This window comes from Equus przewalskii, chromosome 10, assembly GCF_037783145.1.
Source record: "Equus przewalskii isolate Varuska chromosome 10, EquPr2, whole genome shotgun sequence".
Lineage (NCBI taxonomy): Eukaryota > Metazoa > Chordata > Mammalia > Perissodactyla > Equidae > Equus > Equus przewalskii.
Window position 1 is genome coordinate 30,368,231 of NC_091840.1, and position 15,545 is coordinate 30,383,775.

The 15,545-nt window shown below is 42.2% G+C and overlaps 1 protein-coding gene across 7 annotated transcripts in view; it reads left to right on the forward strand.

Moving 5' to 3' along the window:
• The first annotated feature begins 250 nt into the window (after positions 1-250).
• Positions 251-15,545, forward strand: part of PCTP (phosphatidylcholine transfer protein) — a 38,046-nt gene continuing 22,751 nt past the window's right edge. For 2 of the 7 annotated variants that reach the window (XM_070560759.1, XM_070560761.1), the window contains exon 1: positions 251-3,449. In XM_070560759.1, coding sequence (XP_070416860.1) covers positions 3,309-3,449 — 141 coding nt within the window. In that variant the 5' untranslated portion in view covers positions 251-3,308. Of the gene's footprint in view, positions 3,450-3,546; positions 3,771-4,729; positions 4,956-15,545 lie in introns of those variants that run through there. The other 5 variants (XM_070560762.1, XM_070560765.1, XM_070560767.1 and 2 more) reach the window with 5 other exon arrangements.

The window sequence follows — 15,545 nt, forward strand, 5'->3', positions numbered from 1 at the left end:
TAATTAAACTTTCATGTTTTCCACATTTTTATATCTGTCTGCTGCTTTCTGGGGAATTTCCTCATAAGCCACTTTCTTATTCTCTTATTTCTCTTGAACTGTGACAGGACAACTATTTACCTCTCTTTAAGTTTCTAATTTTAATGACGATGTTTTTCATTGGTAGAAGCTCTATTTGGCTCTTTTCAAATTCATTTATCTTTTTCTTAGTGTTTTGTTCTTTTATTATGGTTTCTAGATCCTCTTTTCTTTCTTTAATTATCATAAATACATATTAAATAAATGACTCATATTAGTCTGTTACCTGTAATTCTTTGGTTCTGATTGTCCTGTTTGCACATCTGCTAACTCTTTCACACAGAGAGTTGTTTCCTTAGGCCTCCATAACTCACTTTTGTACATGCATCTTCTGTGGGTGTTCTTGCTTGGGTAATTCCTCGTGTCCTAGTTGTGAAAGTGTCCCTGGTCTTGATTCTGGCAGAGTCCCAGGGGTTTCTATGGTCCCGAATCAGATTTTGCGTTAATTTATCTCCTTGTGGCTCCCATACAGTGCGGGTAACACAAATTTAGATCCCATCTCTGGCATTGGCTTGGGGTCTGGTTTCTTCCAGTTACATTTTTCTTGTTTCTACCTAGTGCTTCAGGAAAAGTATGAACCTCCTGGAGGGCTCCATGGTCTACAGATGGGATTTCCTGGTTTCCTTGGAATGGAAGGGATAACTTTTTGAGGATCCAGGCTTTATGAAGGAGTCCCCGCTTCAACTTCTCACCAGTTGTGGCCCAGTGCCATTCTTCAGTCCATGTGTGAGTATTAGAACCCCAGCCCTTATAGCATCTGTCTGTTGAGATTTTAGGAAGCCCCAAATATATTCCTCTCTTCCCTACCTGTGTTCTGAATCAATTTAGAGACTGATGCTAAAGGCAGACAAGGGAGATTAGCATGTCACCTTTATTACAATAATGCAGTTTCTAGAATAGAACTTGGGTCCTTGGCAACAACAGAACTACAGCACTCTGCCTATAACCAAACTTGCTCCTCAGGCACAGGCAGCATTGAAAAATCTCAATTCTGGTGGCAGAGCATGACCTCTTGAATTTACTATATAACCGAGGGCAGACGAGAATGCGTATTTTTGACAAGTAGACAGGTGCCAAAAAGGAGGAGCCAGATGGGATTAATCTAGACACACCTAGCAGTCCCTTCTCCCAAACTTACCAACCATTTAAATCACCCCTCCTCTCCTGAGAAAGAGTGAGTGAACGAGTGAGGCCAGAAGCATTACTCTAAAGGAAGGAAGTTCCTCCACACAGAAACATGGGGTGGAGGGGGTGGGGTGGGAAGTAGTCGTCCCTTCTAATGACATCTGGGGGCTTGTGTTCCCAGCTTTGATTCTCTCTTCCCCTTCTGAAATCTGGAGTGTACCTTTTCTTTATTTTCAGCTAAAGATTTAAGACTATCTTTGGTATATTTTCTCTAGCATTTCTATGTTTGAGGCCAGGAGCTTCAGCTGTCATGCTGCTGGAAGTTCCTCTAGAGAGTGTCTCTTACAAAGGAAACAGGCAGGCCTATTACAATAGGCAGGTGCTGAGGGAGAACACGCCTTTCTAGACCTCATTCCAAGCCTTTTCTAGACCTCTGAGATTGCACAAAATAACTATTTCCTAATATGATCCTTTCTTCATTAACTGTAATAAAGTAAACACAGGTATAAATCTCAACATACCTAAATATATATTTATTTACCTTCTGAATTTAGTAGGTAAACACTTTTAAACACATGTAATAAATACAATTTAAATTTCCCGCTTTATATCTTATATCTTGCATAACGTCATTTATACTCTTATCTTCATTAATCTATTGCCATATAGTGATAAAGGTGTAGCTTCATCAAAGCTCACCTTCATAATGGGATTCCTTGAAGATATTGGAAAATACTTCATAACTAATGGTATTTGATGAAATTGCTTTTTTTAAGCAATTGAATTTTAGTTTAAATATAACATAGTTGTTATAAAGAAGAGAGAACTTAAAGGGCATTATAAAAACATTAGGAAAGTATGTCTCTGATCTCTTGTGCATTTAGTCCAGGGAAAAACCACCTCCCTCCTCCCATCCTCACAAAACAAGACCGAACCAGCATTTGATTGGATAAAGACGTAACTTATCTATGCTGCCATGTCTGATCTTATTTCTCTTCTTGGAAATTGGTAGAAACATAGAGTTTGCCACCAACTTCAGGGCTTTCTTTCAAGTACAGAAGGAGAAACATTTCAACATAGTGATGTAAAACAAGTGGAAATTTTTAGTGAACATTTACTTTGATAGGCATTGTGCAAACATGTTCCACGTTCATTTTAGGTAGTCACCTCCTCCATTCTAACTGGTGGCACAATTCATACCCCATTTTACAGATCAGGAAACAGGGGTTTCCAGAGTTTATTGGCATCCATGTGCTGATACGTTGTTTTGAAGTTTACACTACCTACATTATTCAAAGCCAAGTACAGTCTGCTGGTAGGAAATACAGTAATACCCAAGGGGCCTGAGGGAACAGAAAGATGCTTGAGTTGTGCAAAGATCTGAATTATGCAAGCTGCAGAAATCCTGGGTGGAAACCATGATATCTTTTAGATCATGTTTCACCCTCTAGGGTGGTAACTTACCCTGTAGATCCATTATGCGTTAGGTTCCTTAACTGTGTTTGTGCCATGGACCCCCTTGGGCTTCTGGTGCATTCCACGGACCCCCTTCTCAGAATAATGTTTTTAATGCATAACAGAACGAATAGAAATTATAGCGAAATATGCCCCTGAGAGTTTCAAGCATTTCTGTCCATCTCACCTCCTAAGTCTGCCAAAGCGCTCAGAGAACTTCCTTACTTGCTTCAGAGAAGGGAAAAAAGACACCCAAGCAGGTTTGGAAGGTATGCGGGTGGGGAGGAGTATGAGATGGGCAACTGAGGTGTTTCTGAGAACACATTAGTGTTTTCTTTTTCCCGTCGGTCTAAAAGCCTTCCCACTTCCCTAGCTCCTCCATCTTCTCCCAGATCAAGTCCAATTTTTCACTAGTTTTACTTCTTTTCCATCCACCCCGTGTCTTGCTCAGCCCCGCCCACTTTTCTAGACCCGCCCCTCCCCGGCTCTGCCTCCCTCTAGGCTCCTCTTTCCCCATAAAGTCCCGCCACCTCTCCTATCACTCCTCCGTTCCCTGCCAATCACGCTGGCCCCTCTCGCCCGGGCCCCGGACCTGTACCGAGCCTGTCGGCGGCCTAGCCTGCTGGCCGAGGAGCTGCGGCTGCGGAAGGATGGCCGGGGCGGTCAGCGGGTTCTCGGAGGAGCAGTTCTGGGAGGCCTGCGCCGAGCTCAAGCAGCCCGTGCTGGCCGGCGCCGACTGGGAGCTGCTGATGGAGGCCTTGGGCCTTCGCTTCTACCGGCTGCGGGACCAGGTAGCGGCCTGCCCGGCTGAGGCCCACAGGGCTGCCGTCAGCCGGGCCAGCCTCCCCGCCGGGAGGGTGGAGCTGCAGCCGCGGAAGTCAGGCCCGGGGCGGGCCTTCTGCTGCGGGGAGGAGCGAGCGCAGGGGCGAAGCCTCCGTCTGACTTAGCCCTGGGCAGATCGCGGGGGGCTGAGAGGGCTTCAGAAATCAGCCTCAGGTCTGAGGCCCGACGGGGAAGCGGTTTTTCAGAAGTTAATGATAAAATTAGAAAGTGGGTCTGCTGATTCTTAGCCCCACGCGCTTGCCCGTGGGAGACATGGATCAGCCTCCCGGGTGGGTGCCAATGGTGTGTGTGTTGGGGGCGGGGGCAGTATCCTCGGGTTTGAACACAGGTGGGAAAGAGGCTGGACTTCTCAGAGACTGGATGAACAGGGTGGCAAGTGTGTGTGGACAGGCGTGTGGCGAGAGGGACCTACTATTATCTCTAGTCGTTTTGGTGACTGGCTGCTTTTGGCTGCTGCCCCTTCCTTGTAAGCTGCGCTTGATAACTTTAGTCCGAAGCTTCAGGGAGAAAGCAGAGGAGGAATGGAGGTGGTTATTAAGCAAGACCCGGGGTGTTCTCGGAGTCCTTTGGAACCGGATAGCCATCTAGGTGGAAGGATCGCATTGCACCTGAGCCCTGTCATCAGTTGCTCTGTGTGGTAGTAGTTGTATGGCAAATAGGTTAAAAGTGACCTTTAGGCGAGGTAAGTGCAGTTGAGGTTTCCTGGCAGAGGACCAGAGTATTACAGGGTTAGAGCAGGGAGGAGCTCTGAATGTCCAGGGCCATTGGGTATCACAAGATGAACAAGAGGCTCACGGTGTGGAGCAAGCAGAATTAATTTCCTCGTGTAATTGCAACGGTTACCTTGGTGCAAAAAATGCACTTGTTTTCAGACAAAATCGTTTTATCTTCTCTCCGTCCATTTCATTTTCCTTATCTGCCGCCTCCAGGCACTTGCCTAGTTTTGTCAGTTGGACCGCTCAGACATGTCTGCCATCTGGCTGCTTCCCTTCCCCTTCTTTCCTTTATGTTTGTCACTTTAGGTGTCACCTCTCACCAGAATTGCAGTGACCTCTTAACTAGTGTCCCGTCCCCCTCTCTGATCCCTTCCATCCTACACATTACAGATCAAGCACCTGAAAGAGAGGCTGTGATCTTACTGCTCTCCTTTCAGTGCACTGTTGATTGCAGAACTAATAATAATAACCTTTGTAACAGCGAACTCATTTTGTGCTTTCTTATGTTCCAGACACAGTGCTTTGCAGGTGCTGACTTACTCAACCCTCACATGAACCCTCACGTAAGGTACTACGATATGATTACTACCTTTGTACCTATGTGGAAAGGAATATATGGAAAGGTTACGTTGATAGCTCAAGATTCAAACTGGGATCGGGACTCAGCTGACCAGCGCCAGACCTGTGCCGTAAACACGCTCCTGCATTGTCTCTCTGAAAGAAGGCAAATGCTGCCAGGTGGGCTCCACAGAACTAGTTTGGTCCCAACTCACATTTCCAGCTTTAGCTCCCATGACTCATCCATACATCTCCTTACAACATCATCCATACAACCCAGACCACTCCACCTCCCTCCCTGCATTGGCCTGTGCTGTTTTGCTTTTGTGCCTTTTGTCCCACAACATCCACTGCCTGTGTGCCAACACAGAGTGACCTGCTTTGTATTGTGCGTTGTGTGTTGTTTCCATTGTGTATTGTTCTGTAGCAGGGCCCACCTCCCTCTTGTGGGGAGGATGTGAGTGGTATTCTGAATAGTTCTTCTCCCTGTGAACCCTACTGTAAGACAGGACTCATTTCGACCTGTTCTGGGAATGAAGGTAGGCATGGTACACTGATGTAAGTTACAAGTGCTCCCAGAGAACTTTGATAAATTTGGAGGGCCATAAGATTCCCGTAGGTGTGCCCTGGAGCCTCAGCAGCTGGGATGGAGTGTCATTGCCCCATAGTCACTTTGGTCTTCATTTTACTAAAATGTTAAGAGCCCTGTTGAATCCAAGTAAAAGCCCTTTCCTAGAACCCTCAGTGGGTTCTAGCATTATCCAGCATTTTGCTAAAACCTCATTTTCTGACCCACTTTGCTAAAACCTCATTTTCTTTCCAGGTTGACTCCCATCCTTTACTTTCTCCCTGGAAGAGAATTCCATCTAATCTCGTTAGTCAATCTTTTCTTCTGAACACTGCTCTACATCACAAGTGAATTCAGCTTGTTCCACACTATGCCTATTCCAGTCCACCAGGCTGGCTGCTCCCTGAGAAATAACCTACTATGTGTCTGGATCATGTGTAGTCATCTATGATTGGCTAAGAAGCCATAGTGAGCTGTGATCATGATCTAAATGATGATATAACAAAGTTACTATTACAGGTTTTGAAACCACTGAAATAAGTGTAGAGGCACTTGAAAGAGTTTTCATTGTAACAAGTAAATTATATTTTAAAATAAAAAAAATATTGTGGCTTCTTCTTAGTAAACACAATTCTGATCTTGTTCTTGGACAAATTGCTACTTTTGATATATAATGTTTTGATACTTTTTCATTTTCTCTCTTTTTATTAAATGATAGAAATTTAAACTTAGAAAGGTTCATCAAAACCATTCTGTCCAACACCATCATTTTTTCCTTTGTTTTCTTTATTCTACTTTCTTTGCCTACTCTGTTTCCTTCTCTTCTTCTCTTTTTCCCTCCCCAGGTTGTAACGGTAATAACTTAGCTTTACATGGTGTGTTAATTTACAAAATGCTGTCGCATACAAGTTTTCATTTATCCCTCTCAAGAAATCTGGAAGATAGGCAGGTGCAGGATTATTTCCTATTTTACAGATGGAAATAAGACTCCGAGTTGTTAAGTGAGTCACATAAGATCTCATAACTAGTAACTAGACATCAACCAGTCTACTACTTTGATAAACTCAATACCAAATATACAGCTTGTTTCAAGGCAAGAACTGTATTCTCTTTTTTTTTTTTTTTTTTGAGGAAGATTAGCCCTGAGCTAACTACTGCCAATCCTCCTCTTTTTGCCAAGGAAGACTGGCCCTGAGCTAACATCCATTCCCATCTTCCTCCACTTTATATGTGGGACACCTACCACAGCATGGCTTTTGCCAAGCGGTGCCATGTCCGCACCCGGGATCCGAACCAGCAAACCCAGGGCCACCAAGAAGCAGAACATGCCCACTTAATCACTGCGCCACCAGGCCAGCCCCTGTTCTCTTTCTGGAAGCTAAGCAAAACTAGTCCAGAGCTGCCATGTGGTATTGTGGGAAGAGCATGGGTTTTTGAGGTGAATAGTCCTGGGTTAAAATCTAAGCTCAGCACTGCTATCATTCATTTATTCCTTCAGGAAATATTGATCAAGTGCCTCCCATGTGTTAATGCCCTCGCAGGCAATGGGATGAGCAGGGAACAGAGGATGGAGCTGCTGCCTCAGTGAGTGAGCTCCTTGAAGAATGAACCATATTCACTGATGAGAATAAACCCATACTATATAAGAAAATGCCAGGTGAAAAATGCTGTGAAGAAAGTAAAGTGCAATAAAGTCACAGAGATGGTGTGGCAGGGGTAGCCAGGGGCGATGTGGTGTCTTTTAGATAAGGGAGTTTGGAAAGCCCCTCCATGGAGGTCACATGTAAGTGGAGATAGAAGTGAGGAGAGGTTGAGTCATGCGGGTATCTGGAGGAGAAATGCACCAGAGAGTGTTTCTCAAAGCTCAAGGACATGAGCATCACCAAGCCCTACCCCAAGTCTCAGATTTACGTGGTCTGTGGTGGGGATTAGATAGTCTTTCTGAAAAGCTCTCCTTTCATATAGAAGCTGACTATTCTGTTCTCTACATTTGTGTATGTTTGAAGTGCTTCAAAATAGAATGGATTTTGTTGTTGTCGGTTTGTTTGTTTGGCCTTGTAAGTAATTTATTTATTTATTTTTAAAAATTATTTAAGTATTTAAGTATTTTGAGATCATATTGGCTTATAACATTGTATAATTTCAGGTGTACATTATTGTTTATCAATTTCTGCATATACTGTGTCATGCTCACCACCAGTAGTCTAGTTTTTATCTGTTGCCATACATATGTGCCCCTTTACCCCTTTTGCCCACCCCCAAAGCCTCTTCCCCTCTGGTAACCACTAATCTGTTCTCTTTGTCCATGAGTTTGTTTATCTTCCACATGTGAGTGAAATCACGTGGTCTTTGTCTTTCTCTGTCTGGCTTATTTCACTCAGCATAATACCTCAAGGTCCATTTGTGTTTTTGCAAATGTCACAATTTTGTCTTTTTTATGGCTGAGTAGTATTCCATTGTGTGTATATACCTCATCTTTTTTATCCATTCATTCAGTGATGGGTACTTAGGTTGCTTCCACATTTTGGTTATTGTGAACAATGCTGTGATGAACAGAGGGATGCAAAAATCTCTTTGAATTGTTGATTTCATGTCCTTTGGTTAAATACCCAGTGGTGGGATAGCTGAGTCATATGGTATTTCTATTTTTAATTTTTTGAGGAATCTCCATACTGTTTTCCATAGTGGCTACACTCATTTGCATTCCCACCAGCAAGATATGAGGATTCACTTTTCTCCATATCCTCTCCAACATTTGTTATTTTTTGTCTCGTTAATTATAGCCATTCTGATGGGTGTGAGGTGATATCTCATTGTGGTTTTGATTTGCATTTCCCTAATAATTAGTGATATTAAACATCTTTTCACATGTGATGGCCGTCTGTATATCTTCTTTGGAAAAATGTCTGTTCATATCCTCTGCCCATTTTTTAGTTGGGTTGTTTTTGTTGTTGAGTTATATGAGTTCTGTATATACTTTGGAAATTAATCCCTTCTTGGATACATGATTTGCAAATATTTTCTTCCACTTGGTGGGTTGTCTTTTCATTTTGTTCATGATTTCCTTTGCCTTGCAGAAGCTTTTTAGTCTGATATAGTCCCATTTGTTTATTTTCTCTTTTATTTCCCATTCCTGAGTAGACATGGCATGTGAAAAGATACTCCTAAGACTGCTGTCAAAGAGTGTACTGCCTATATTTTCTTCTAGGAGTTTTAGGGTTTCAGGTCTTACATTCAAGTCTTTAATCCATTTTGAGTTAATTTTTGTCTATGAGACAAGACAATGGTCTGCTTTCATTCCATGGCACATGCCTCTCCAGTTTCCCCAACACTGTTTATTGAAAAGACTTTCCTTTCTCCATTGTATATTCTTGGTGCGTTTGTCGAAGATTAGCTGTCCATAGATGTGTGGTCTTATTTCTGGGCTTTCAGTTCTGTTCCATTGATCTGTGTGTCCGTATTTGTGCCAGTAACATGCTTTTTTGATTACTATAGTTTTGTAATATGTTTTGAAGTCAGGGATTGTGATACCTCCAGCTTTGTTCGTTTTTCTCAGGGATGCTTTGGCTCTTCAGAGTCTTTTGTTGTTACATATAAATTTTAGGATTCTTTGTTCTCTTTCTGTGAAGAATCATTGGGATTCTGATTGGCATTGCACTGAATCTGTCAATTGCTTTAGGTAATATGGACATTTTAGCTCTTTTAATTCATCCAATCCATGAGCATAGAATATCTTTCCATTTCTTTGTGTTTTCTTGTATTTCTTTAATAATGTCTTATAGTTTTTTTTTTTTAGGAAGATTAGCCCTGAGCTAACTGCTGCCAATCCTCCTCTTTTTGCTGAGGAAGATTGGCCCTGAGCTAACATCCATGCCCATCTTCCTCTACTTTATACGTGGGACGCCTGACACAGCATGGCATGCCAAGTGGTGCCATGTCCGCGCCCGGTATCCAAACCGGTGAACCCCAGGCCACCAAAGCGCAACGTGTGAACTTAACTGCTGCGCCACCAGGCCGGCCCCACAATGCCTTATAGTTTTCGATGTATAGGTTTTCACCTCCTTGGTTAAATTTATTCCTGGATATTTTATTCTTGTGATTGTAAATGGGACTGTATTCTTGACTTCTCTTTCTGCCAGTTCATTATTAATGTATAGAAATGCAACTGATTTTTATGTTGATTTGGTCCCTGAAACTTTGTTGTATTTGTTAATTATTTCTATAGTTTTCTGGTGTATTCCTTAGGGTTTTTTATGTATAGAATCATGTCATCTGCAAACGGTGAGAGTTTTACTCCTTCCTTTGCAATTTGGATCCCTTTTATTTCTTTTTTTGCCTAATTGCTCTGGTAAAACTTCCAGTACTGTTTTGAATAGGAGTGGCAAGAGTGGGCACCCTGGTCTTGTTCCTGTTCTCAGGGCTTTCAGATTTTCACCATTGAGTATGATGTTGGCTGTGGGTTTGTCATATATGGCCTTTATTAAGTTGAGGTGCTTTCCTTCTCTACCCATTTTATTGAGAGTTTTTGTCATAAATCGATGTTGGATCTTGCCAAATGCTTTCTCTGCATCTATTGAGATGATTGTGTGATATTTATTCCTCATTTTGTTAATGTGGTGTATCACATTGATTGATTTGCAGATGTTGAACCATCCCTGCATCCTTGGTATAAATCCCACTTAGTCATGGTGTATGATCCTTTTAATATATTGCTGTATTCGATTTGCCAACATTTTGTTGAGGATTTCTGTATCTATGTTCATCACCAATATTGCCCTGTAATTATCCTTCTTTGTGTTGTCCTTCTCTGGTTTTGGTATCAGGGTAATGTTGGCCTTATAGAGTGAGTTAGGAAGCATTCTGTCTTCTTTAATTTTTTTGGAATAGTTTGAGAAGGATAGGTATTAACACTTCTTTGGATGATTGGTAGAATTCTCTAGAGAAGCCATTTGATCCTGGACTTTTGTTTTTGGGAGATTTTTGATTGCTGTTTCTATCTCTTTACTTGTGGTTGGTCTATTCAGATTCTCTATTTCTTCTTGATTCAGTTTTGGGAGGTTGTATGACACTAAGAATTTATCCATTTCTTCTAGTTTATGCAATTTGATGGCCTATAATTTTTCATAGTATTCTCCTAAAATCCTTTGTATTTCTGTCATATCTGTTGTAATTTCTCCTCTTTCATTTTTAATTTTATTTATTTGTGCTGTCTCTTTTTGTCTTAGTGAGTCTGGCCAAGGGTTTGTCAATTTTGTTTATCTTCTCAAAGAACCAGGTCTTAATTTCAATGATTTTTTTTGTCTCTATTTCATTTATTTCTGCTCTAATTTTTATTATTTTCCTCCTTCTGCTGACTTTGGGCTTTGTTTGTTCGTCTTTTTCTGGTTCTGTTGTGTGTAGTTTAAGATTACTTATTTGAGATTTTTCTTGTTTGTTGAGGTAGGCCTGTATTGCTGTAAATTTCCTTCTTAGTACTACTTTTGCTGCATCTCATAAGAGTTGGTATGTTGTGTTTTCATTTTCATTTGTCTCCAGGCATTTTTTGAGGTTTCCTTTTATTTCTTCATTGATCCAATTGTTGTTCAGTAGCACGTATTTTAGACTCCACATATTTGTGACTTTCCCAGCTTTTTTCTTGTAGTTGATTTCCAGTTTCATAGCATTGTGGTCAGAAAAGATGCTTGATATGATTTCAGTCTTCTTAAATTTATCAAGGCTTGCCTTGCTTCCCAACATATGGTCTATCTTTGAGAATGTTCCATGTGCACTTGAGAAGAATGTATATTCTGCTCTTTTTGGATGGAGTGTTATATATATCTATTAAGTCCATCTGGTCTAGTGTTATTTAAGGCCACTGTTTCCCTGTTGACTTTCTGTCTGGATGATCTATACATTGATGTAAGTGGGGTGTTGGTGTTCCCAACTATTTTTGTGTTGCTGTTAATTTCTCCTTTTAGATCTCTTAATACTTGGTTTATAAACTGGTGCTCCTGTGTTAGATGCATATATATTAATAAGTGTTATGTCCTCTTGCTGGAGTGTCCTTTTTACCATTGTATACTACCCCTCTTTGTCTCTCATTATATTTTTTTTTATCTTGCAGTATGCTTTGTCTGATATAAGTATGGCTACTCCTCCTTTCTTTTGCATGTCATTTGTTTGCAGTATCATCTTCCATCCCTTCACTCTTGAGCCCATGTTTGTCTTTAGAGCTGAGATGTGTTCCTGGAGGCAGCATATTGTTGAGTCTTGTTTTTTAATCCATCCAGCCATTCTGTGTCTTTTGATTGGTGAATTCAATCCATTTACATTTACAGTGATTATTGATATATGAGAGCTTATTACTGCCATTTTATCTCTTGTTTTCCAGTTGTTCTGTATTTCCATTGTTTCTTTTCCCCTTTCTTTATTTCTTTTTCTTTGAGGAAGATTAGCCCTGAGCTAACATCTGCCCCCAGTCCTCCTCTTTTTGCTGAGGAAGGCTGGCCCTGAGCTCACACCCGTGCCCATCTTCCTCTACTTTATATGTGGGATGCCTGCCACAGCATGGCTTGCCAAGCTGTGCCATGTCTGCACCAGGGATCTGAACCGGCAAACCCCGGGCTGCCAAAGCAGAACATGCGCACTTAACCACTACACCACTGGGCCGGCCCCTCCTCTTTATTTCTGATTGCCATTTCAGTTTGGTGGTTTTCTGTGATGATGTTCTCAGTTTTCTCTTTATTGATGATTTGTAACTCTGCTCAGGTTTTTTGCTTAATGGTTACCATGAGGTTTGTGTTAAATATTTCATATATGAGATAGTCTATTTTCTGATAGCCTCTTATCTCCATTATCCTAAGCAGGTTCCATCCCTTCCCTGTTCCCCTTCTGTGTAACTGTTGTCACAGATTATTCTTTTTTGTGTTGTGAGTTTGTGACTAAGTTCAAGTGTTTATAGTTATTTTTGATGCTTTCTTTCCCTTTATCTTTTATGTTATAATTGTTTGTTACCCTATTCTGTTAGAGAGCTGCAATTTTCTGACCTTGTCTATCTCCTTGCTCAAAGCTTTGTAAACCTTTGCCTTTGTGTTTCAGGTAGGAGGGCTTCCTTTATCATTTCCTGTAAGGCAAGTCTAGTGGTACTGAGCTCCCTCAGCTTTCGGTTATCTTGGAAAGCTTTTGTTTCTCTGTCATATCTGAAGGATAATTTCACTGGATAGGGTATTCTGGGTTGATAGTTTTGGTCTTTTAGTGATTTGAATTTATCATTCCATTCTCTTCTAGCCTGTAAGGTTTCTGCTGAGAAATCTGCTGAAAGTCTGATGGTAGTTCCCTTGTGGGTTATTTTCTTCTCTCTTGCTCTCCTTAATATTTTTTCCTTGTCATTGACTTTTGCTGGTTTTACTATTATATGCCTTGGAGAAGGTCTTTTTGCATTGATGTAATTAGGAGTTCTGTTGGCTTCATGTGCTTGTATGTCCAGTTCCTTTCCCAGGTTTGGGGATTTTGCAGCTATTATTTCTTTGAACCAGCTTTCTGCTCCTTTCTCCTTCTCTTCTTCCTCTGGGATACCTATAATCCTTAGGTTCCTTTTCCTAATTGAGAAGGATATTTCTCAAAGAATTTATTCATTTTAAAAAAAATCTTAGTTCTCTCTCCTTCTCCACCTGAAGCATTTCTAGATTTCTATCTGCGAGGTCACTAATTTCATAAAGTCTAGTCTATTTTTTATGCTTTCTACATTATTTTTTATCTCATTAATTGTGTCCCTCATATCCAGAATTTCTGTTTTAGTTTTTTTTTAGAGCTTCAATCTCTTTGGTGAAGTATTCCTTCTGCTCATTAATTTTATTCCTGATTTCATTGAACTGTCTATCTGAGTTTTCTTGCAACTTGTTGAATTTCTTTATGATAGCTATTTTGCATTCTCTATCAGTTAGATTGTAGTCTTCTGTGATTTGAGGTTTGGTTTCTGGAGAGTTGCCATTTTCCTTTTGTTCTGCAGTGTTACTGTAGTTCTTCATGGTGTTGGATGAATTGATGCTCTGCTGGTGCATTTGTGGTACTAATCACCTTTTCTTATTTGGGTACAGCTTTGGTTACTTCAGTTCTGGTCCCCTGGGTCTCATGTTCCTCCACGGTCTCTCCATGGACTCCGATGTGGCTGTCCCACGCACTACCTATGCTGCTGTTCCTGGGTTCTCTTGGAGTGCTGGTTGCACTGCTGTCAAGGGTTCTGTGTTCACAGGTGTCACTGTAGCTGGCAGGGTCCTGGGGATAGGACTTGTATTCAGCCCTACTGCTGGTAGGTTTTCTCTTCCCACCCTTTCTGCTTGTAGTTGTGCTAGTCGAACTGCTCTGCATTAACAAGGGTTGGCTGCAGCCACTCAGTGGGTCATGCTCACACAGGTGAGGCCACTGTGCTTGGTGGGTGGGTTGCGGCCAGGCAGCTGTGCTTGGTGGGTCTGTTGTGCTCATGCAAACAGGGCACAAGTTGGGTACCTTTCTGCAGGCCAGGCCACTGCATTAGGCGGACAGGTCTAGCCAGGCTGCTGTGCTAGGTGGGCAGGGCTCCTTCACAGGGGCTGGGCCACTGCCCTTGACATGTGGTGTGCCTTTGTGTGAGCTGAGCCACCGCCACTTGGTGGGGAGCATTCATGTGGGTGGGGCTGCCACAGTGGGTGGGTGCACCCATGGGCCACACTATTACTCCAAAAGCATTCATGTGTGGGCTGGGCTGCCCCCACCTCCACTCACAGTCACACCAGCAGCTGTGTAAGGATCCCTGACCTAGATTGCTGTCACTGGTGTGGGGGAGGGGTCCACTCCCTTAGTTCCACTGCTTCTCAGGGGTCCAGTGCACCCACCTTCAGAAGTATAGCTGTGTGGATGTCTCAGGCATACTGTTATGTTGTGCTGGGGATCCTCTATTGGTTAATGAATGTCCATTTGGTTGTAACTTAGAGGAGAGAGGCAGAGGGAACAACTCACTCTGCCATAATGCTGATGTCACTCTTGGCTTTGCTTTTAATGTCTAAGCTTCCCAGGAAATTCAAATGAGCATGCTGGGTTTTTCTTTTTTTTAAAAGATTTTCTTTTTTCCTTTTTCTCCCCAAACCCTCCACTACATAGTTGTATATTCTTCGTTGTGGGTCCTTCTAGTTATGGCATGTGGGATGCTGCCTCAGTGTGGTTTGATGAGCAGTGCCATGTCCGCGCCCAGGATTCGAACCAATGAAACACTGGGCCGCCTGCAGCGGAGCATGTGAACTTAACCACTCAGCCACGGTGCCAGCCCCTGAGCATGCTGGGTTTTAAACCACTGAAGTAGAGGGAACATTGAGTACAAAGTCTCTGAGCCAGGCTGACCTTACCTTGTTTTCCAGGAAGAACCAGAGGCCATAGGACTGGGGGAAACTGAGGCTGTAGAATGGTCAATGTCCAGACCCCACCTTCTACTGGGTGATGTTGGGCAGTTACTTTTTCATTTTGAAATCTCAGAATCCTCATTTGCAAAACAAAGATAATACTTACCTTTCACAATTCTTGACCTTTCAGCAATCCTTGAATGAAATGATATGTGGCAGAGTGGTTCTCAAACTTGAGCATGCATCGGAATCTCCTGCAGGCCATGTTAAAATTCAGAATCCAGGCTCTACTCCCAGTTTCTGATGCAGTGGTTCTGGTGTGGAGTGTGAGAGTTTGCATTATATATTTTTTTCTTTTTTTTTTTTTTTTTTGCATTTTATTTCTAATCAGTTGTCAAGTGATACTGAAGCTACTAGTCCAGGGACCATACTTTGAGAACCACTGATGTATGGGGAGCCTCTAGCATGGTGCTCAGGGGGTTCTGAGATTGAGAGGCAAGAGGGTGCCCTAGAGAGGAGAAGCAATGGAAACTGAAAGGAATGAGTGAGAAAAAAAGAGTATCTTAAGACAAAAGCAATGCCCATTTTAAGACTCCCTTTCCCTCATTTTTAAATTAATGGCCGCTTGGGAATGAATGCAGTGCCAAGAAGTTCCCCAATAGAGAAAGGCCACGGGTCACTTATAAATGCTTTCCCAGTGATCTGCAGTCAGGTCTTGCCTGAGCTTTGGGCTGCATTGCCATGCCAATAGTCACCGTGACATGCCAGTAGGCAATGTGAAACCAGCGTGCAGAAGTTCACATCTTCGATTTAGGCCAAGTAAATGTTGGACTGAAAAGACCTAGCCGATGT